This window comes from Plasmopara halstedii (assembly GCF_900000015.1).
Source record: "Plasmopara halstedii genome assembly, contig: Scaffold_3060, whole genome shotgun sequence".
NCBI lineage: Eukaryota > Oomycota > Peronosporomycetes > Peronosporales > Peronosporaceae > Plasmopara > Plasmopara halstedii.
Window position 1 is genome coordinate 2220399 of NW_020189964.1, and position 23244 is coordinate 2243642.

Below are 23244 nucleotides of genomic sequence, written 5' to 3' on the forward strand. Positions count from 1 at the left end.
TTGCTACCAAATTCTAGTTATGGATTTCGCTTGTCTTCGCAAACGTCTAGAAGACAAGGGTGGTTTTCACGATACCCTTGGGTGATGCCTCAGTGCGCCACGTCTAGCGTTCACATCGAGACTCTAATCTGGGCGTGAGTTCAGATTCACTGTCTAGGGCCTTAACTAAAGGCAGTTCTCTGTCGGGTCTTCGCATAAATTTGATCATCTCTTGGACACACAACAACCCCACTCGAGATGCCAACTATTTCAAAGCAGGCGCTAGCAAAGAACACGGGTACGAGGTGACTCTGTCCGACACCGTGAGCTATTGTGCGGCTGTAATACCACCTACCACTTTTGCTTCTGTCTTGAAGCTCAACTGCCTCTGGACCATCAATTCTGAGCCGGTCACCCAGCTCCCATAATATTTGTAGCCCAACCAATTCATAAGCAGCTGGCATTACCCATGGAAGCGCCTTTCACGGATCATGACAGTGTAGCTCACCACTGTTTTTCAAGAGAGCTGGTGGCGAGCTCTCCCACGTCCGTTTAAATATCAAGGCACACCGTACTTTTGCACTATTGAAGATAACGGAATTTGTCTCCAGTGTGACTGAGTCTGTGTCCCCAAAATATTTATCGGGTCGGTCCTGTATAGGGCAGCCTGAAATTTTAGGGCTTTTTGTGTGCGTTATGGCTTCTTAGAGCCAGAAGAGCCAAGATCATCATGGTCAATCGGTCGACTCGCTCCGGCAACTGATATGCAGGGTCTACAACGACCTCCGTGACGAGATTAAACATACCATGTGAGATATGTCAGACTTAATTTTCGAAAGGCAGTACAACTATTTATCTTTCCAAGATTAATACTCTTTTGCTGCCGACTCGCCTCGAAGAGATAAATTTTACTTTGTTTGGCCACTACCCACGCATCGCACCGAGGGATTCTGGTTTATCTTAAAACGACCACCGTAAAGGTTTATTTTGACTTTGGTAAGTCTAGGGTCCATGATGGCTTATGATTGCAGGTTTTCCGTGACGCGTGTCTTCAATGGGGTACTGTTTGCGTATTCCAGACCCATGCCGTTGCTTTTGGGGATGGCCACGTCACGTTCAGCTTGCTGCCAATGAGCGCTGGATGATAATTCCGGAAAATTACAGTGGGAGAGAGCTTTCTCATTCTCTTTCCCAGTGACGAAAGAAGTATCCGTGCTTTCTATGAAGCCTGCCGGCTTAAGCGGATATCATTACCCCTTCGTATAGAAGAAGTAAGCCCCTTGGAAGCGTAAATCGAGTTGTTGCCGCCCACCCACTTCAGTGACACCTCAGAACGTAAACATCGTTTATACCAGCCTTCTTTGGATGATCGGCTACAAACATCGACAGCCTAGTGTCCAACAATTGGGGCATCATTATTCAGAAGGTAGCGGTGTCCCGAACTGAAACAATGGTTTTAGGCAGACCATGATGACGGAGCTATTGACCAAAAACGGCCTGGCTGTCTGCGTCTCCGTTCTCTCAGCGGGAACTGGAGCAAGATGAACCGTCTTATCATTCGACGCGTGAGCTGTTGGTTCAACTTGTTACGCGTCTGTACATATGTGGATAATAAAGGATTTAACCGACCGAATGAACGATCTTCTCTAGCCCAAATGGCGCGTCGGGCGCCTCCAGAAGTACAACGTACTTCATGATCTCAATGTGTTTGTTGTGACGACTGTGCCAGCTTGAAGCAGATCATCAGCCCAATCAATCGCTCACCACCATTTACGGCGAATAGCGCTGATCTAGTATTACAGACGCAGATTCAAATCTAATCATACATCACGATTCACAATTCTTTCGCGGTGCAGTTCGATCAGCACTAGAGAGATCAAACACTTCTTTTAAGCGATACAGAACGGCGAAGACCAAGTCGAAAAATGTACCGGCTTCATCTCTACAAGCATCTTGGGATGCCTTTGTTCGGTTTTGAAACAACGGAACATTGATTTCGTAAGTCGACAGCGTGTTCGAAGCGAATCTATCGAGAAGAGAAGAGAATCTACGCTGATCGAGTGTTCGCTCGCAGCAGTCAAATAACATTTAATAGTCTTCCTCCATATCCCTGCCACAGCGACTTGATCGGCTAAGCGAATGGTATTCCCGGTTGTTTAGCCGAACTAGATTGATGCAAAGGATCTTGTTGCCGACACATTCTACTCATGTTCACTCGATCGAACATTTTCATGAAACACTTCGTGAGATATCCCGTGCTTCGTGTATAAACTCAGCACAATTTCGCAAGCATCTGATTTTTGAAGGGACATAAACTCTTTTTGGGGCTGAATAACCGAATTGGAAGTGCTAACGCCAGAATGAAGATAACAGTAGAATAATTTCCCAACGACAAGCATTGCTTAAGTATCTGCCGAAAAATGTGGAATACAAATGTGGGTGAAGGGAACTCAATGGTGTAGGCATTACCGATGTCGCTAAATAACTTGAATGACCCAAGATAACTGATCAAAGGTTGTGGCACATTTTTAAAAGGATAGCAGGACACAAAAACCAACGATAAGCTTCGATTATCGAATACTCACTCGAATCTGCGTATTCCTTATGCCAATATACCGCATCAGCAATCGAAAGATCAACAAAACGAATAACACTGACGTTTCTCGAGAAATGCGCTGATCAATCTCGCTACTATTAGTGACAACGCTTCTAAGGTTGGTATTGTGCTGTCAAAAAGGATAACAATGTCGATTATGAGATCCATCGTATCATATCGGATACCCGTTTGGAACCATCCAATCATACATCTTAAATTATTGAATGAGAGCCTCCTTAACATAGTAGTAGTATCATTTGCTCTTGTCCATTGCGACTTTTCATACAAAGCGTAAGGTTTGGTATCTAAATTTCTTCTTGATCCAATTGAGTCGTGTATTTATGGTGAATTTGCTTTCAGTAGTTTTCCGTCTCCTCACGTTATCGCTAGCTGTAGCTTCTACACTTTCCATCGAGCCTCAACCTCAAGCTGCCGATGCCTACACCATCGTAAATGCCGATAACCCGAAGAATATTCGACTTGATGCTAATCTCCTTATCCCCGATGGTGGAGAGCTTCTGCTGAGTATACAAGTACCTCACGAGCCAATTCAAGTTCAGCCCAGAGGACCTGCAAAGGTAGTGCGAGTTTATTCAGATCATGTTGACGATAAAATCGGGGAAGGGGAAGTCATCAACATATTTGTGAAATTTACAAGTGCAATTAAGCTGATGGGATCCGGATCTCCCCATCTACTTCTAAAGACAGGGTGCCACGAAAGTGCATGCCATACAAAGGAGATTCAACGACTGAGGTGCATGGCAACTGAGGGAAAATTCGCAGTTGGTTTCGGATCCCAGAAAGTTGGCAACATTCCTTGGGACGCTTCGGCTTATACTTTTGCTGAGTACTTGACGAGAATAACTAGTATTCACAAAGTAAGCGTCACATATAGCATTGACGAGGACCGAGCGTGTACATTTTTTGGAAACAACATCACAATCACCTTCGATTCTATGAACATTGAAGGAGCAGATGGAAATTTGGTCGAAATGACGGGTGACAAGACCAATGCAGTGGGTGACGGAGAAAAATTGAGGCATGTCATGTACCAGCCCTTGTTGACAGAATCAGCGTGGGAGATTCAAAGAGGGGTGCATAGATCGGATAGGAAAGCGGAGTTTATGATGCAAACAGCTTCTGACACTCTCAGGTTTGAATATACGGTACAAAGGGGGGATTCGACAAAGAAACTCGAGTACACAAATGTTGACTCGCTTACGCTGTCACTTCGAGCGAATGATAATACACGAATATTAAACGATGACAGTACTAATACGGTTGCGAACACAAATTTACCACCTCCAGGATTTGCGGGGAATTGGGAACGAGGAGTTGGCACAAGTTTGTCAAAGTCTAGCTCACTAGAAATCGATGTGATACCTCCATTTATCACGACAGTGACTTCTCCTAATGAAGATGGAACTTTTGGTGAAGGTGATGAAATTTTAATACATGTGCATTTCTCCAAGTCGATTGCGATAACTGGCGTACCAACTTTGACTTTGATGACGAGAGTGCTGGAACGTAAAATTCCATTCAGTCAGGTAGTAGCAGGAAATATTGCCGAGTTTAAGTACATTGTTCAATCGACAGATATGTCTCCAGATCTCACGTATTCGGGCACGACAGCGTTGCAGCTTAATGGCGGATCTATTAGAAGAAAGTCGACGTTATCTGTCACCAATGCTGTGCTTTCGTTACCTGTGATTGGCGAAATTGGAAGCTTATCTGTGAACAAAAATATTGTCGTTGACACTTCAAATCCAAGAATTTTAAGCGTAACTACCACAGTAAAATATGGAATTTACACGGCTGGAGACGAAATACCATTATTAATCACGTTTGACAGACCTGTAGTTGTGACTGGGATCCCTCAATTACTCTTAGATACTGGCTCAATCGACTTGTTTCCGGGTGACTTTGTTGTACGGGCTCCAACACGCACTTCAAGCAAGACTGTAGTCTTCCCGTCAAATTATCTTTTTACAACGTTTGAAAAAGGCCTTCAATTTAAGATTGACGGCCAGATTCTCACTGTTGAAACAGTTAACAAAGATGAAGTGACTATGGTAGAAATGTACACAGCTACGACAGTGAACTCTGCGAGTATCGCATTAGGAGCTGCTATACCAATTTACACTCCAGGTTATCGACCGGCCAAATATTTGAATGGCACTGGGACAAACGTGCTGACGTTTGTTTATATGGTACAAATTGGAGACGTCTCGCCTCGTCTTGCTTACCTTTCCACTTTGGCTGTAAAAGTAGGAGCAGGATCGATTAAACAACTGACTGCAAGACCATCTACAGATGCTGATCTTACACTTCCAGCACCTGGAGCTGATGGAAGCTTGAGTGCTTCTGCAGCTCTTGTCATTAACACGGATGCTCCTCGAGTGACACAAGTAAGAGCAGTAACGCGCGATGGTGTGTACAGAGCTGGTGATGCCATTTACTTCGAAGTGATTTTCAATTTGCCTGTTGTAATTTTTTCGGTAGCCTCACTTCTCACCAATATTGGCAGTGCTGGGAATGATCGATATGCGGTCTATTCGGGGGGAAATGGTACAACGTCGCTTAGATTTAAACTTGACTGTCTCGAATCGGACCAAGTGGCCGTTTTGGATTATAAAGACAGTCTCTCGTTACGTCCAGCGTATGGTACGAAAATAGGTTGGATTCGACGAAAATCTACCAAGCCAATACTACCTGCATTACTCGACTTACCAATTACAGGACTTATATCGAAAGGTATTTCGATTGATCAAGCATGTGAAAGAGTGACCGAAGTATTCACCTCTCATGTAGAGGGAACCTATGGAGTTGGCGAATCCATTGATATTCTAGTCACTTATTCAGCTAGTGTGACTGTTGATGTCACTGGAGGTACACCGACAATAAGTCTCACCACTGGGAATTCTGCAGTGTATCAGTATCTACAAGGAACTAAGACGCTTGTATTTAACTATGTTGTTGGACAATTCGATCATACTGGTCAACTGGAATATCTTGATCGATTTTCCTTAAATACTAATGGTGCTCTTATCAGAAGTTTGGCTACCTCTACACTTTTGTCAACACTCTTACCAATTCCAGAGCTAAGCCAATTTACAAACAGAGACGCTGTCTTTGTTTATACAATGTCTCCTGTCGTTCTCGGGGTATCAACGCGATCTCCGGATGGAATGATTACTGTTGGCGACAGTATTTTTGTGTCCGTGAGATTTGATTTCCCAGTTATCGTTTTGCCGTTGTCGATGGGAGCTGGAATACCTGCGTTGTATTTAAATGCTGGAACGGGAAGTGGGGTCGTTTCATCCTTCGTGGCCGCAGAAGAAAATGTAATTTTTTTCTCTTTCATTGTAGCAGCAGGTCAATCCACCAGAAAACTCGCATACTTTGGTAGATCAGCACTGAAATGCACCGGCGGGTATGGTCTTAACAAAGATCCAGGACAGAGCGCTGGACCACCAACTGCTGTGTTTTTGGGCGACACTTTTGTCACAAGCTGGGCTGAAATATCGTCGGTTTCCAATACACGGCATATACGAGTGAAAATGTTTAACATGGAGCACTTTCCACATTTTTCAAGCTTTGAAGATGGCGATGGGGGCTTATCTACTGTAAACTTTGCCACAGCGACGGATGCAAGTGATCCTCATCTTGTGATTTATTCGTCAAATTTGTACTTAATATGGGTGGAAACTAGCACTGCGACCAATGCTCCAACCCAGATCCGAGTAGCCATTCTTTCAAGCCGTTCAAGCTCAGCTTTGGCGGCTCAGTGGACATTTGTGGATGCTTACCCTGCCACAAATTTTGGAATCAACAAAGACTCAACTGCGAACGCAGCTAGACCTCATGCTGTCGTGCATCACACGAAATTGTACGTAGCATGGCATGAAGATTCAGGTGTGGCTCAGATTCGAGTTGCAGTCTTCAATGGGTTAAATAGTGCTCCAGAATGGGCATTCATCGATGGAAACCACAACGTGCATGGATTAAATTATGATGTCACTCAATCTGCTCAAAATGTGCGGCTGTGCTCATGTGCCTCAAAAGGAAGCACTTTGAACGTTCTGTATGCCGTATGGTCTGAAATGGCTACTTCAACAGGTTCAGCACAAATTCGAGTCGCGTTTCAAAGTGGAAGAGATGGGTTTTCAACTTGGACTTTTATCGATGGGAATGCATCTACCGGACTTAATATTGATACGCAGCAAAACGCAAATTTCCCTTCAATTCAGTGTCTTGGAAACTCAAATGTTGTCGTGGGATGGCAAGAAAGCTCTGGGACTGGTGGGTCGCTTCTTTTTGTCATGATATTTAACGGAAACTTTTCGATGCCACAATGGACACGACTAGATGGCGGTAAATACCTGAATTTCAATCAGTTCCAGCCAGCTCAGAACCTGCAGCTTTCCGTACAAACACATCTCGGAACGAAGGCCTTGTTTGCAACATGGCAAGAATTAGATGTAACCGGAGCAACAACCCAAATTCGAGTTGCTAAGTTACGAGCTGGCGCGATTCCTTCGTGGACATTTATGGACGGAGGAACAAAAGATTCGGTTTTGAACGATGATACATCTCATGCTGCTTCCCATCCGGTCTTATCTTCGACACAATCTCAAGATAGAATAGTGGCACTCTGGACAGAGATACATTCAAGCGGTCAGATTCACGTACGGAGTAGCGTACTGAACGGTGCAGTGAGGGAATGGCAGCCCATCACGCAAGATTGCATTCTCCACAAGTCCTCAACTTCAACTACGTCTGCTAATCTACTTCTTCCCGCACTTAATACACCGGGATCTCTGGATTTTCACCACTCTATTCAAGTTGAAACATCCCAGCCAACGATCGAAAAAGTGTCGCTAGCTGGAGATATCTATCCGGTTATTACGCAAGTAAACTCGATCCAAACTATCGACATTTTTAACATCGAGAGCATCATACAAGGAGAGTACAAACTGATTTATGGATCGAGGGAATCATCATGCATAGATTGGAACGCTCCAGCCACAGGCCTCAGATCGATTAAGTCCGCCTTGCAGACGATAAATGGTCTGTCTTTACAAGTATCTGTCCTGCAGGACCTCACTGCGTTTAATAGTGGATATCGCTACACTGTCACCTTTCTTTTCCCGTCTATGGGTCTTTTGCCACTGAAGGTCAAGACAAATTCAGATCCTGAATGCAAACCATTTTTGTGTACCCCGACTTTCAGTCGCTATCCATGCAACACAAATCTTATCCAGATAAACCATAACGTGGATATTCGCACAGGGGCGGGCATAGTCGATGCTGTGGTACACTTCTCCTTCCCCGTTATCGTATCCACAGGCAGTACAAAATTGAGTTTGGACGTAGGAGCAACCATGGGTGACGCGACTTACACAAGTCGAAATGCTCTACAAGAGTTTGACGTTGGACTTGGTATGTCTAGCCCAGCACTTTCAGGAGGATTTCGCTTATCTTACGGTGACTTTAGTTCCGGAGTAGGAGTAGGACCAATTTACACAACAGAGTGCATTCAACTTTTTTCGATGCATGAAGAAGATGGTATACACGAAATGCGGTCCAAGCTAACCAGAATTGCTGCAATTAATACAATTGGAATTCATTCACTTTCGAGACGAAAGCTTCAGAATGGATATCGCTATATCATCGAGTTTCGGAATAGTGGCGACCTATTAGACTTAGTCCCAGCGGACTCGTCATCTTGTCCTGCCGTTGCTGCAGCTACTCAAACGATCGATATCACGGCTACCTCCGACCTTATAACAGGTGAAGTCAAAATTCAATTTGGAGAGGCCGAGAGTGAGTGCATTCCCTGGAACATTCGCGCGAATGACCATCCCAACTCGATGGAGGCAATCATTAAATATATCGATCGGGACCGGATAATCGCCGTGAAAGTCGAAAAAGATCCGTCAGTATACGTGCATGGAGTAAGATACTACGTTTCCTTTACCCACCAATCAGACGCCCAACAGCCACTTGTAGCCTTCACGGACGCTGGATGTGCAGCATTTACGTGCAGACAGGCTAATGGGGTTGCAGGGCCATGTACGGGGCTTTCAGTGAGCTCTAATGCAGATTTTAAAGTCACACGTGCAGCATCGGAGGCTGTTTCCTTCCGCTACATCATTCAATCTACCGACGAAGCCTTATTTCTTACCTACAAAAGCACGGCAGCATTGACTGGTATGTTTGTTCGATCTTCGATGAATCCAACTCTTGCTGCGTCTTTGACTCTTCCTACACCACCACCTGCTGTGGTAGCCCGTGATGGAATCTCGACACTTGCACTTGTGAAGTCTGGAGATATACCTGTAGTCACTCGTGTTTATTCGACAACGAATGATGATACATACACTGCTGGGGACGTGATACTCATACTCATCGAGTTTTCTGGAACAGTTGTGGTGGAGAATACACCAGTTCTTGAATTGAACTCAAACGGAGAGGCAGTCTATACGTCCGGCAGTGGATCAAATGTGCTGCATTTCTTCTACAAAATTCAAATTGGAGAATCGTCTACAGCCTTAAATTACGCATCAAAATTTTCGCTTCAGACATTTGCTGCTACTACTTTCAAAATTAAGTGCGCACATTGCATTAGCACTTGTATCAGCGCCGAAACGACACTTCCAGCGATATCGAGTGCTGCAAGCTTAGCGGGAAGTAGCAATCTAGTCGTCGATACGACAGTACCTATTATATCCTTAATCACGTCGAGTCGCTCGGATACAGCAATAGGAGACGTTGGCTACGGCCCTGGTGAGATAGTAGATATCATCGTGACTTTTTCGACCGATGTTGCAGTGATTGGAACTCCATCAATAGATTTGAATTCGGGCGGAACTGCAACTTTCACGTTTGGAGGATACCGTCAGGTACTTGACGTTGGAGTGAACTCTATCGTTCCGATCACATCGGGGCAGTTTCAAATTGTTTACAACGGAGAAGTCTCTGACTGCATCGATTTCAACGATGCTGATAGTGCTGCCGCCACTTCATTCAAGTCGCGTCTACTTGAGCTGAAAGCTGTTGCTCGAATTGGTCTTGTGTCTGTCACAAAGACGATGAAGAAGAATGGAAATCGATTCGTTATCGTCTTTGACTCGACAAAAGTTGTTGACGTTCCTTTTGCTATTGATATAGCTTTCTCGAACACGTGCGAGTCACTTCAGCCATCGTCTATATCACAAGAAGCTTTGGACACTCGAAGTACAGATAACAAAATATTGTTTCACTACACTGTTGGAGTTGGCGAGACTGCAGCTATCTTGAATGTGGTGGGCACAAGTATTTCCCTACATGCAGGCATGGCTTCTATCCTACGTCAGGCTAGCTCTCCAAACCTTGCAGCAAACATCAACTTACCCACTTCAACGGCTCCAGAAACTTTAGCACAGACAAAGACACTTCGAATAGACGGAACGCCAGCATCTATTTCCGACATTGTGTGTGATTCTGCACCTGGAACATACGGCGTAGGCTTTCCAACAGTTGCAAGTCCACTAACCATAGCGCCGGGAGAAATTTTATTCCATTTCGTGTTTACTCGCCCAGTTGTAGTCATTGGAGCACCAACTGTCGAGCTAGCAACGGGGTCTTTTCTTCCAAGTGGTAGCTTCATTCCAAATCGCTTTGCTAGATTTATCAATCAGCCGCAACCGAATCAAGTAGCATTTTTGTATCACATTGAAAGCGGTGATTCAAGTTTAAATCTTGCGTTTGCGAGTCTTAATGTCCTCAGCGGCGCCACCATTTACTGCGCATCGTCTACTCTTTCCATCCGAGCATCACTAGAACTTCCGAAACTAACAGTAAGCAATAGTGTGGTGTTAATTGATGCCTTTTCCGTGCCCGCGACAGTGAAACTCGCATCTTCTCATGAGGACGGAGTATACGGCGCAGGCGAGCTGATTGAGATTCAAGTCACCCTTTCAAAACCAGTCATACTGCTATCAGGTCTTAATCGGAATCAGAATTGGCACGCACGATATCCCGTAGCTTTAGAGTATGAAAGCTTCATTTACATCATGTGGACGGAGCATGACGCAGTACACAATCCAGCAAAAAGCGCGCTCTATTTACGAGTATTTTCGAGTGAGACGTTACAGGAAGTGCCTACGGCATCTGTGGCTGCTATCAATCGTGATATCAACACGTTGGTTGGCAAAGCGGTAATGACAGTTTGGAAGAACAAGCTCTATGCAGCATGGGACGAAGACGGGCTGCTTTATTGTGCTCAATTTGAAGGGCTTCTATCCACTTCTCCCTGGACTTTAATGCCAAATATGGGAATCAACAAAAATATACTCATGACCGCTAGTAACCCGGTGCTGATTGTGTATAATCTAGAGCTTGTCGTTGTCTGGCGAGAAATGACACCTTCTGATACCAGTGGCGATTTGATCGGACAGATTCGTGTGGCTGTTCTGAACGACGATACTGACGCACCGCTGTGGATTTTCCATGACAGAAATGAGCTTTACTCGGGTCTAAATCGTAACGTCTCAATGGATGCAGATGACCCCAATGCGGTGGTCTATCGCGGGAGAATGTACGTTTCATGGACAGAAATGACTGCACATGGAGCGTACGAGATTGTGATTGCTCAGCGTAATATTCAGACTCGAGATTACTCTTTTTGGACTTACCTAAATGCTTTTCCTTCAGCGTATCCAGTTGACACGGTTTTATCTGCATATAACCCTCAGTTCGCTGTCCGGCGGAAAGGCCATGAGGATTTGGCACTGCTTATCTCGTGGTATCGAGACAGTACGACCAGCAATATTTCGGAGATCATCACAGATCAAATCTTCGATGTTGATTGGAAAGATTTTGACACTGGGACCATCTTGCAACCAAAAGGAGACAAGAGTTTGTTTTCACCCTCGATAAAACAGAGCTTTGTCACGTGTGGAGACAACATTTACGCATCGTGGCTCGAATCACATGATGTCGATGCTTCATTTGACGTGAAAATGGCCACTTTATCGCCTGAAGCGCATCTTTACACAGGATGGATTCAAGTTGCGAATCAGAGTAGCTTTAACCATGATCCAACGCGTGACGCGATCGACGCAACTCTCGTGTGTTCGACCTCATTAACTCGTAAGTCACAGGCAGGACTGCTATGGACGGAATATGACGGGCACTCAATCAAACTAAGATTCCGTCATGATGCACTTGTGCCTCGAACACCTGCATCCGTGTCCAACGGATCTTTTGGGGAGACGATCGCTGGAGTTCCGATTCTTTTGTTGGAGACCCACTCCACACCTCTTGGCTATGCTACAAGTACTGACACGAGCGGCTTGACGACCACAACACTACACTTCACGTACATTGTTCAGCAAGAGGAATCGTCTCTACACCTGGAAGTCAAGGGGCACGATGCGCTTCAGTTAAATGGTGCCGTCATCCGCGATATCTTCGGCAATGATCCTGATTTATCATTGTCTCCAAACTCCGCAAGCGCACGAAGTTTAAGTCACAATAGCAATTTAATTATTAATACGACGCCACCGACTGTTCTCCATGTGACGGCTCAAAATCCTTCGGAAGAGTATGGAATTGGCCAAGTACTTCAGATTCAAGTGACCTTTTCTTATCCTGTAGTCGTGATTGAAGGAGATGTTGCCAATCCTCCGACAATTTTACTCCATACGGACGAGCTGCATGGAATCTCAAGCTCTCAAGGAGTGGCAACATACACTTCGGGATCCGGCTCAGCTGTTCTGATTTTCGAGTACACGACACACCAAGACGATTATTGTGAGACGTTAGATTACATGAATATAGCGTCGTTAGTCCTAAACGGACGATCGTGGGCTATCAAACGGAACGCTACACGACCTGAAACGGACGCAGATCTCAGTCTTCCACCTGTTAAGTCTCCAAATTCACTTAGTGGTACTCGAACCATTGCGATCAAGCCCACACGACCCCGTGTCTTGCAGTTGAATTTCTTAACTCCTGACGGCACTTATTACCCCGGTGATACAGTCAGTATCGAGATTTTATTCTCGTTGCCTGTCGTCGTGCTTGAATCTCCTGTCTTGCTGTTAGAGACGGGTGGAGAATCGCCCATGCAGGCTACTTTCGAGTCAGGCAATGGTACTTCGACGCTCACGTTTGTATATACTGTGTACGTTGGAGACGTAAGCAGCCGTTTAGATGTGGTCGATGACCGTGCTGAAGACACTCAGGCTCATTTTGTGCAATCACTTCTTCTACCAGGGTCTTCGGAGATCAAGAGGCTGTCGACCAGTCCAGTGACCAGTGCACTCACCGTAATACCCGCTCCTGGAACACCTGGTTCTCTGTCTGCTAGCAGAACGATTAAAATTGACTCATCTCCACCTATTGTTATTGATATTCAATCGTCAGTTGTTGATGGGACGTACGATGTTGGACATCCAATTGACTTATTACTCGTCTTTTCGCGGTCAGTAGTGGTAACGGGAATTCCTGAGGTTCTGCTTAATGTGCTATCCGAATACGGGCGCACAGCGCGGTACGTGGATGGATCCGGTACGAATACACTTCGCTTTACTTATATACCACAAAAAGGAGATAATTCTGGACATCACGCGCTTGATATTCGTGACGAAGATTCTCTCCTTCTTCGCCCGCTTCGTAGTGGAAAAGAGCTCTTGGAAACACCAGCTCAAATTCTGTGTCGCTCATTAAACCCGATCCTAAGTGCTGAGCTTAAACTTCCGATACCAGCAGCTACGGTGCGTGCTGATGCTGTTCGAAGTCTGGTTGGGAATAATCGCAAAATTTTTGTACGGACGGACGGGTACCGAGTAACCGCCTGCCAATCTAATACACCGAATGGAATATTTTCTCCTGGGCATAAAATTGTTCTCTCAGTAATTTTTACCGGTCTTGTTGTCGTTCAAGGTACTCCTCGTTTGAAATTAAATACCAATACGGCCGCTTACGCCGTGTATATTGGGGGATCTGGAACCTCGACTCCCCAATTTGAGTATATTATTGCACTAGGAGATCAAAGCACAAAGCTTGAGGTAGCGTCTCAAAATGCACTTGAACTAAACGGAGGTGCAATTACCGATACGGATGGGGTCAATATACCACTTTTTCTGACACCTCCGACACTAGCCGGAAGTTTATCCTTTTCAGCTCAGCTTGAAATCTCTTCGGCGCCTCCCATAATCAAGCAGGTTTATTGCACAAATAGCAACTATGGTGTTGGGGACGTTCTTTACATTTCTATCGTCTTTTCCCGGAAGGTTGCCGTAATCAACTCTTCTCTTGTGGGTTCTCCAACACTACTGCTTCAATTTGATACAGGCACACGCGCTGCAATGTATACATCGGGGGATAGAACCGATACTCTTGTCTTTAATTATCTAATCGCGAACGGAGATTCTTCGAATCAATTGGATTATGCAGGCACAAATGCACTGACGGGTGATATTCTAGCTTTATCTACCACGCCAATTCTTCCAGCAAACTCAGACCTTCCAATTCCTGGAAGTGAAGGCAGTCTAGCTCATTCTTGTCGTATCCAAGTCATATCGGCTTCTCCCTTTGTTAAAAATGTTCAAGCGCTCAGCCGCGATGGAATGTATGCACTTAGTGATACGATTAGCCTTCAAGTGCGGTTCTCATTCCCTGTCGTTGTAAGTATGACGCAGTCTTGTACGCTTGAACTTGCACTTGGTGGTGTCGAGTTACGAGCAGCAGTTTACGTTGGTGGATCGACCACGACTGACTTGGAATTTAAATACGCTATTCAACCTGAAGACCTGTCAGCGCGCCTTGACTACATTGGAGCAAATAGTTTGCAGTGTACAATTTTTCAGTCAACGTCAAATCCATCTCTTATGGCCTCACCCACGCTACCTTTGTCTGGTGCAGTCCATAGTTTAAGTGTCAACTCAGAGCTTCAAATTAATGCACTCGCACCACGAATTCTCTCGGTTTCGTCCATAACAGCAAACGGAGTTTATGGCGCAGGTCAAATCATTGACATCACCATCACCTTTTCCGAAGCTGTCGTTGTCCCGGGTGATGATGAACTGCGTCTACAACTTGCGATTGCGATGAATGTACCTTTCGATCAACCATATATCGAGCCTTACGCGTATTATGTAAGCGGATCTGGTACAAATGTCTTAAATTTTGCGTACACTACTCGAGTTGGTGACATGGCGCTACCACTGGAATATGCAGGAATTGACGCGCTATCGCTATTGTCCCAAATTGATCATATTCGAGCCGCGGGTGATCCAATACATGCTCGACGTGCTTCGATGCGTCTGCCAGTACCTGGTTCGACAGGAAGTCTGAGCAACAATTGTGATATTCACATCGATACATTAGAGCCACCGAGGGTTGTAAGCGTTGAAAGTCCGATGGCCGATGGCGTCTACACCGCAGGTGATATAGTGACGATCTCAATCAAATTTTCGACTCCGGTGACTGTGAGTGGTCCGACGCCTACGCTGTTACTCGATATAAGTAACATTTACACGTCCGGTACGGACAAGAAGGCCTTGTACGTGTCAGGATCGGGAACCGAAGTGCTGCTGTTTGAGTACACGATTCAAGTTGGAGACCACGCTGATCGGTTGGATTACAAATCTTGTTTTCAAGCGAATCAAAACACTCAACGACGCAGTAAATGGAATAAGTGGATACGTTGCTTTGGTGCAGCGAATGCTCTGCAACTTGGCGGAGTTGGTAGCAGTCTTAAGCGCACTTCAAGTCACCCAATCACAGATGCTGTACTGGATCTCCCTGCACCATTATGCACTGCTTGCGATGTGACGCAGGTAACGCAAGCAACTGATTACATTGAGATCAATTATAACCAAATGTCTGCACGGAAAAATGAAGTAAGTCTTTTGCATCGACGAGCCGCATTTAACATTTACAGCAGCGGATTTCCAAATCACGACACGACATTAACTGAAAAAATTCAAGAGCACAATAACTTCATCGAGTTACAGCGGTATCCCATTCGAAAACCTCAAGCGCTTAGTGTTCCACAAGAACCCGATGCATTTAGCGGTATTTTCTTGAATGGGATATTGTTTAAAAGCGACACCAAAAGTGTCGAGAATATTGACGATTGTGGTGGAGCCGTTGACGCATACGGTCGGTACTTTTACATTTCAGTGCCAACATGTTTGCCGGCTACACCGTCCAAAGATTCAGGGACCTTCACAAATCCAGAAATGAAATCGGAATCCTTTATTATAGCATACGCACTTGACGGATATCCAGTTTACGGCTATTATGACGAAAAGGGAGAGCTTCCGACGGACTTGGACGAATGTCACGGACGAATCCGACCTGATGGGCAGTACATTTATCACCTAGTTCCGCCTCAATTATCTGCATCACCGTACATGCCTTGCCTTAAAGGATTCGATGATGCATCTCAATTTGCGGTGTTTCGCTATCCAGCAAATGTTTCAGAAATTGAAGATTTGTCAGTGTTTGAGCTGGCAAACTTTAACACTTTCGTGATTGAACAAAACTCTGCAACACATGATGTCGAGCCGTGGCTATACTCTGGCGTTGAGGTCACGTTTACGTCAAGGTCTGTGATTGTCCGTAGTACAGGCATTCCTCCTGCCAGGAGTAGCTACGGACCTTTTCCAAATGCGTACAATCGATATAGTGTATGCGAACAAAATCACGTGTTTCAATTCCCTCGAAATCCAGTCATCGCGTCGACTATGACGTCACTACCTAAGGATACACCAATCGGTGTCATGGTCAATGGCATTCCTTTTTACGCGGCGACTTCTGAAGTTTATGGTGGAATAGTGATTGACTCAAAAAATCGGGCATACAAGCTATTGGACAAATGCAATGGGCTAGTTGATGCCGGAGGTGAGTACCGGTATTATGCGTCTCCGGATTGTTTGCTTCACGAACTTGGCGATGAGGCTGGAAAACCATCACCTCTGATAGGCTTTGCATTGGACGGATTTCCGCTGTATGGACCTTACAATGAAGAGGGTCAGATACCTGATGACTTGGATGCGTGCAATGGACGTATAGGTGAGGACGGCACGTACCAGTATCATGTAACTTTTCAAATGCCATACTTGTTGGGCTGCTTTCGCGGCACTCCTGTTATTGACCAGATTACGCTTGACGCAGCGAGTGGCTTGTACCGAAGTCTGAGCTATTCTCATGCGCTAAAAATTAATACAGATCGTCCTCACGTTGCTCATGTCTTCACAAACAAGCGTCCAGGGTCGTACGTCGCAGGTGAGAGTATTGACGTGGTCGTTGAATGGACCACCCCAATTCAAGTGACAACAACAGGAGGGATCCCGTCTCTTGCCATTCAGAACTCTTCAGCTCTTGCAATTTATGATGCAGCACGAAGTTGTGCAGCACAAACCGTTTTCCTCTATGTAATTAAGAGTGACGATGTTTATCTCGAGGATTTTTCGTACGACGTGCGTGCTGCCATTCAACTGAATGGTGGTCGTATAACTCGCCTTGCCCGGTTTCCCATGCTAGACGCTGTTCTCGACCTATTACCTAGCGACTTGATGGACATCGAGCTTATCCGTACGAAATCATCCGGCTTGACGTCTAAGTTTCAGCTAATACGTGACTTACGAGTTGAGCTTCGAGGTTTGTACCATCCCAGAGCACATGATCTTCGTACCCGTGTTTTCCACGGAAACCGTCAGAGTACCATATTTGACGCATGCTGTAAATCGCGTGATGCTTTTGGCGTGCCAGATGTCTTTATCAATCGACAACAATCTGCATCTGAAGCTCGGATCTCGACCAAAGGCGTCGGGTGGGACTATAGCTTTAGTGATTTACGTGGCATGAAAAATTTGGCGCTCGATGGAAGCGCAACGGCATCGCAGAGCTCGATTAGCGGATCTTGTGGTCCAGCAAATGCCATTGATGGAATAAAAAGAGTGGGGTCAGCAGCGCAAACGGTAGCTCGAACTTTGCCTGGGAATGAAAAGACTGGGGCCTCCTGGTGGGAGATGCGCTTCGTCGACCCCGTCATAATAGGAACTGTTCGAATCTGGGTAGACCAAGGCGAAAATAGCTTGCCTGCCATGGTACTAGTACTGCAAGTCGACTCAAGCGATGGAACTTCCGCCGTGACGGGCGATTTTTCTCTGATTTTTTCTACGTCTGAAAGCAAAGAGCTCGAAACGGGACGTATTAACCACAACGCGGTTGCGATGATCGTTGATGAGAATGCTCGAGTTACGACATCGGGTGTTGGGCACGGTGAGTCAATCCAGGCCAAATTATTAGCTCTCGGAAATGCCATGCCTCGACTTTTTATCACTCGCGAGCCTCGGGATACTGTACAATCTCGCAACGGCGCATTTACGTGGCACATTACGTTCCTGGATGATCCACGGCCGAACAGTGCGGTGCTAGCGCCGGGCGTCAATAACATATGTGGCGGCTCGGGTATCGTTCGGCTTGCAGCCCCTCTTCCTATTGACGATGTGAGCGATCCCATCATTTATCGCGATGACAAATCATCTATGTCCAGCACTGGCACTTTAAATGATTCGATGTTTCCGTTTTGGGTCTTCCTGTTCAACGGTCGTACTGAATTGAACACTATCGAGACCTTTGTTGATGCCGTCTCCCGAGCCACCTACTCTTATCGTGTTGCTGAGAATCACGCCAATCGTAGCGTCATTTCAATCGTGGTTCCTTTTGGAATCAAAGCACAGTACGTGCGTCTTATGACAGAACTGCCAGAGGGTATACTATCAATAGTCGAAGTGGAAGTGTTTTCAGAGCAGAGTCATATTTTATCAAAGTACAGAGGTGGCACTCCAGTGCGAACTGCTTATCATCCAGGCGGCATCACATGGTCACCAGAAGAGGAATTTCGCTCAATATTTGGTGGAATGCCTAGCGAAGGAGCGTGGACATTAGCAATTAAGGATATGGCAAACAACGACTCCTTAACGCCCAACACCTCAGAGGGTGGCATCTCGGACTGGGTGCTTCACATCACAAACCAAGCAGATGAAACGTTTACATACTTCATGGACTTTGAAGCTAAAATACACGCACTTCCACGACATGGCACGCTGTTTGTAGGCTTGGATGAGACCGAACGCGATCAACTTGACACTGACAACAATGGAGTTTTAGATTCTATTGAAGCCGATCGACATCTTCGCACGTACTCTCCAAATAATTACCTTGATCTCCCTTCAGATATTCGACATCGTGAACTGAAAGAATTCTTAAAAAGTTTCGAAAAATTTAAAGCGATTCCGATACCGCGTGACCCAAGCGAGCGTCAGCTGCGTATTCCATCTTCAGTTTGCAACTCGGAATGTCTAGCATCAAGTAGGCTGGATCCGTACTTTCATACGGGACTTGAAGGTGACAAAGCATCCAAGTTACTCAGAGTAGTCGGAAATCGTGTTGTTAAATACGTTCCGGACAATGAATTTCGTGGGCTTGACGCTTTTACGTTCTCCGTTGCCGTGGCAGGACACGATTCTCGAATACCAGGAATTGTACAGCTGATAGTAAAGGAATGTGAGGATCCTGAGTGCCGAATTGCAAGATTTCAATTACAGCGTAACTCGTAGTGAATAAGGATGCTATATGTCCTCTAGCGGAAAATTTAACTTTCATAACGAATTTGCGGCTGGTCCATTATCATGTACAATAATAAATTACAAATAAACCGATATAATGGGTACGAGAGCTACAACTTTCGGATCATCCTGTGGGTTCCGGTCGCTTGAATCTCTCTATTTCCAGCAGCTGCAGCTTCTTGTCGGCTTTGTCTGGATCAAGTTTGCGTTATCCTGAATAGGTGTTTGCAACGATGTATGACAATTTACAACCTTCCGTACATTGTCAGAAGTACGATTGGATGATGCAACATACCTGCCATACAAAACTGTTTAGCTAACGATTTATGTCAACATGATTAATGAAGATGAAAGCTGCTTGGATTTGAAAAGAATGCAAATGTCAGATCGACCTGCTTTGCTTTAATACAGCGGATTAACACAGGGGCATTAAAAGAAATGACCAAGCAAAGTCTAAACTTCGATCCAAAGCTGACGTGTATCTGGTGTATCAAGAAACTTCGCATTACGGCAGCATAGGTACGCCATACCAATGAGTAACGCGAGTACACTTGTGACTGCAGTTATAAGTGATTTCGGAAATTGGACATGTTGCGGTCTCGAAGAGCTGTTAGACACCCAGATAGCGCTATAAACAAAATATCCGCACTGAGAAAAGGGTTGATTACCTGTGCAACAAAAAGGGAATATAAAGCACTTTGTTTCTGGGACTTGCCATTTCACCCACATATAATTGTACAGGTTCTGAATATCTTCTTACTCATGGTCAGACAGTATTTGGCTTCTTAGCAATAAACTTGGAGCCAAATTCCACCGTCCATAAGACTCGCATTCTCTACATTTGTTTCTTACTTGCTCAATCATAATATTGCTGAAATTTCTTGGAATGCTGAAACCAAATGTGAGGAATAACTTAACATGTGAATGTTGCACATTTCCAGGAGAACGACGATGAAGTTTTCGAAAGCGTTAAACTGCTCTAAATTAGCCAAATAATCACCAAGGTCAAGATTCTTGCTTGGTTAAGTCTTGGTCAACACCTATGATGCTTTTTGCACAAATCTCCATTTTATCCCAGCGGGTGATCAGCTTACAAATACGATCGGCAATGTGATGGAGTCTATGGATTTTTCTATAGTAATGGTGATATTTCACTTCATAAACAATTAGATTGAAAGACAAAGACCTATCTAAAAAGATTTAAGATGACCGAAAGTGCAGTACCTATTGCAAAATTTGATACGTCATGTTTATCTGATATGACGAGGATAAACCTAATAATATGGTTCGTAATTTGTCTGGCACTTGTAAATAAAACATCAGCAGACTCTCCCTTCCTCACTTCGATATTTTCGTGATAACTATCACTTTAGTAACATGCTCGTTGGCCGATTAGTAGCTCGCCGAATACGCAATTCTGCTAAACAATTCGCACGTTCGCACTTCACGCCTGCTGCCTCGGCCTCACTCTCTGCGTCTTGGGATCGCCCATTTCCTTCTATTTTGGTCCGTTTACTTTATCTTCTGGAGGTATTTTTTTTTTACTATGAACCTAATTCTCGGTCATATTAGGTGTCAAATAATGGTGTCTCGGCCCAAGGATCATTTGCAGAAGCACAGGCTAATTATCTTCAGCCTGACATGGAGGTGGTCAATAAACTTGATGCTTTGTTACACGACAAAAAGATGGGCATCGTTGCTCATTTTTATATGGACCCAGAACTACAAGGTGTTTTATCATCACTTTCTTGGCCCCACACGTTCATCGCTGATTCATTAGCTATGGGTGAAGCGGCAGCCAAAATGGCAAAGAATGGTATTCAGTCTGTGGCTGTACTCGGAGTTGATTTTATGTCGGAGAGTGTTCGTGCCAACTTGGACTCAAATGGTTTTGAGCACATTCCTGTATACCGGCTTGCCGAGCAAAAAATTGGCTGTAGTCTGGCCGAGTCGGCAGAAAAGAAGGCATATCTTGCCTACCTGCAGAAGGCCGCTAAGACGCCGAATAGTCTACACATTGTCTACATTAATACATCGCTTCGCAGTAAAGCTTTTGCGCATGATTTGGTGCCTACGATCACTTGCACATCCTCAAATGTAGTGCAAACTGTGCTTCAGGCGTTTGCCCAAGTACCAGATATCAACGTTTGGTACGGGCCTGACACGTATATGGGTGAAAACTTGCAGCTGATGTTTGAACACATTGCGCAACTTCCAGATGAAAAGATTCGTCAGATTCATTCTCAGCATAATCAAAAATCTGTGAATAATTTGCTCAAGCGCTTTGACTATTTCAAGGAAGGAAATTGCGTTGTGCACCATATGTTTGGTGATAAGGTGACTCAACGTGTTCGAGACGAGTATGGTCACGCTTACCAGACAGCGCATTTTGAAGTGCCTGGCGAAATGTTTGCGCTTGCGATGGAGGCACAGAACGCAGGTCGTGGTGTTGTTGGTTCGACATCTAACATCTTGAACTTTATCAAGGCTAAGACAGCTGAAGCCGTAAGGAATCAAACGGGAGAAAAATTAAGTTTTGTGCTAGGTACAGAGGCGGGAATGATCACTGCTATTGTACGCGGAGTGCAAGAAACACTCAGTTCAAAGCAGGGAGGTGTGAAGCCGGTGGTGGAAATCATTTTTCCTGTTTCGGCGGATGCGATTACGACCGAAGGAGAGGAGTTGGTTCCTGGCGTTGCTGGTGGCGAAGGATGCTCGACTGCTGGTGGCTGCGCTACATGCCCATTTATGAAGATGAATGACATTGACGCCTTGTTTCGTGTGGTTGAAGGCGTTTCTGATGAGGCTTGTAATTTGGATCCGATGGCGAACTTCTACCCTCAAAAGTACAGCGAGCTCATTCGCGGCAAGACTGTCACGAAAGTTGGTGTTCAGCCTATACTTCACATGAAAGCATTTATGGAGAGCCAGAGACTTTCTGATATGTTGGTACAAGACATTCAGACACGGACACCGGGCTCAGGCTGCCAAATTCCATAGAATTGTCGAAGTAGAGATCTAAGCAAAGAGTTTTTGTTGAGAATTTATAATGTGTAGATGATTCTATTTCGAAACGTCGTCAATTAAAGAGAATTCTATAATATCTGTCGGGAAATTAGCTTATGGTTCAAGATTTACAAATACTGAAAAATCTCCAACCTATTTTAATCTGCGTCGGCCAAACTCGCTTCGAAATTTTTGCACCCATTTCTGAAAAATTCTTGTAGACTGGACCAAGCAGTTATTCAAGCTTCTGAGGGTGATTTGTTTTCAACTGCGGTTAGAAGACAGACTTCTTCTTCGAAACATTTCCATGGTAGCATGGCAATCGACGTCTTACCATGTCGATTTGTTGCTCCAAGAAAGACGAGGATAGATCTTGAACAGGTTTCTCTTTAATGCATAATATATCGCTGCCAACGATATCTCTAACAAACAAAAGCAAAACCAGCTTAATAATATTTGCAAGTCTCGAATGATCTACCTCCTCAAAAAATTTACCGGAAAAAGAAGAGAAGCTTGAAGAAATCGCGCAAGATTCTAGCAGAAGCTTGTGATGACTTTTGCGTACAGAAAGCTTGGCTCTCTACTAGGTGAACAAATTTAACCCTACAAGAGTGCAATATACCAAGTTCGAGTAGAATTTGTTGTATTTCGAACATAGATTGCGAACATGTAAATTCGTTGACCGATGCTTGTCTTTGATGCTTGTCTAGCAAGGTCGTACTGGAAAACTAGACATGCTTCATGATTGCATTCGGAGCTTAACATGAAAGTATTCTGTATGAGATGACAAATAAAGTTTGTTTCAAGGTTATGAGCGGTTTATTTCATGCAGTGTATAATTACAAGCTATGGGGTTGCCGTGTATATTGCAAAGTGGAAGCTTAAAATTAAAGTGTCCGCTTCAATTACAAGCAGAACCGAGACCTTATAAAGTAATTAAATCCTGTAGTCATATTAGTCTTAATATAATCAAGAGAGAATAAAAAAAATGCCCAACTTTTGCCATATATAAAAAAATATCCCAACTTTTCA

General features: G+C 44.7%; 2 protein-coding genes across 2 annotated transcripts; both read left to right on the forward strand.

Annotated features, from left to right (window-relative positions):
• Positions 1–2916: 2916 nt before the first annotated feature.
• PHALS_06966 (YHYH domain) lies at positions 2917–19197 on the forward strand (the record flags this gene model as incomplete). The annotated part of the gene is made up of 2 exons (XM_024720352.1): positions 2917–12759; positions 12808–19197. 2 exons carry the CDS (start codon positions 2917–2919, stop codon positions 19195–19197), a joined length of 16233 nt encoding a protein of 5410 aa, XP_024585559.1.
• A 1386-nt stretch (positions 19198–20583) lies between these two features.
• On the forward strand, positions 20584–22206 carry PHALS_06967 (quinolinate synthetase a; the record flags this gene model as incomplete). The annotated part of the gene is made up of 2 exons (XM_024720353.1): positions 20584–20712; positions 20779–22206. The coding sequence occupies 2 exons, from the start codon at positions 20584–20586 to the stop codon at positions 22204–22206; spliced, it is 1557 nt and encodes a 518-aa protein (XP_024585560.1).
• Positions 22207–23244: the final 1038 nt, after the last annotated feature.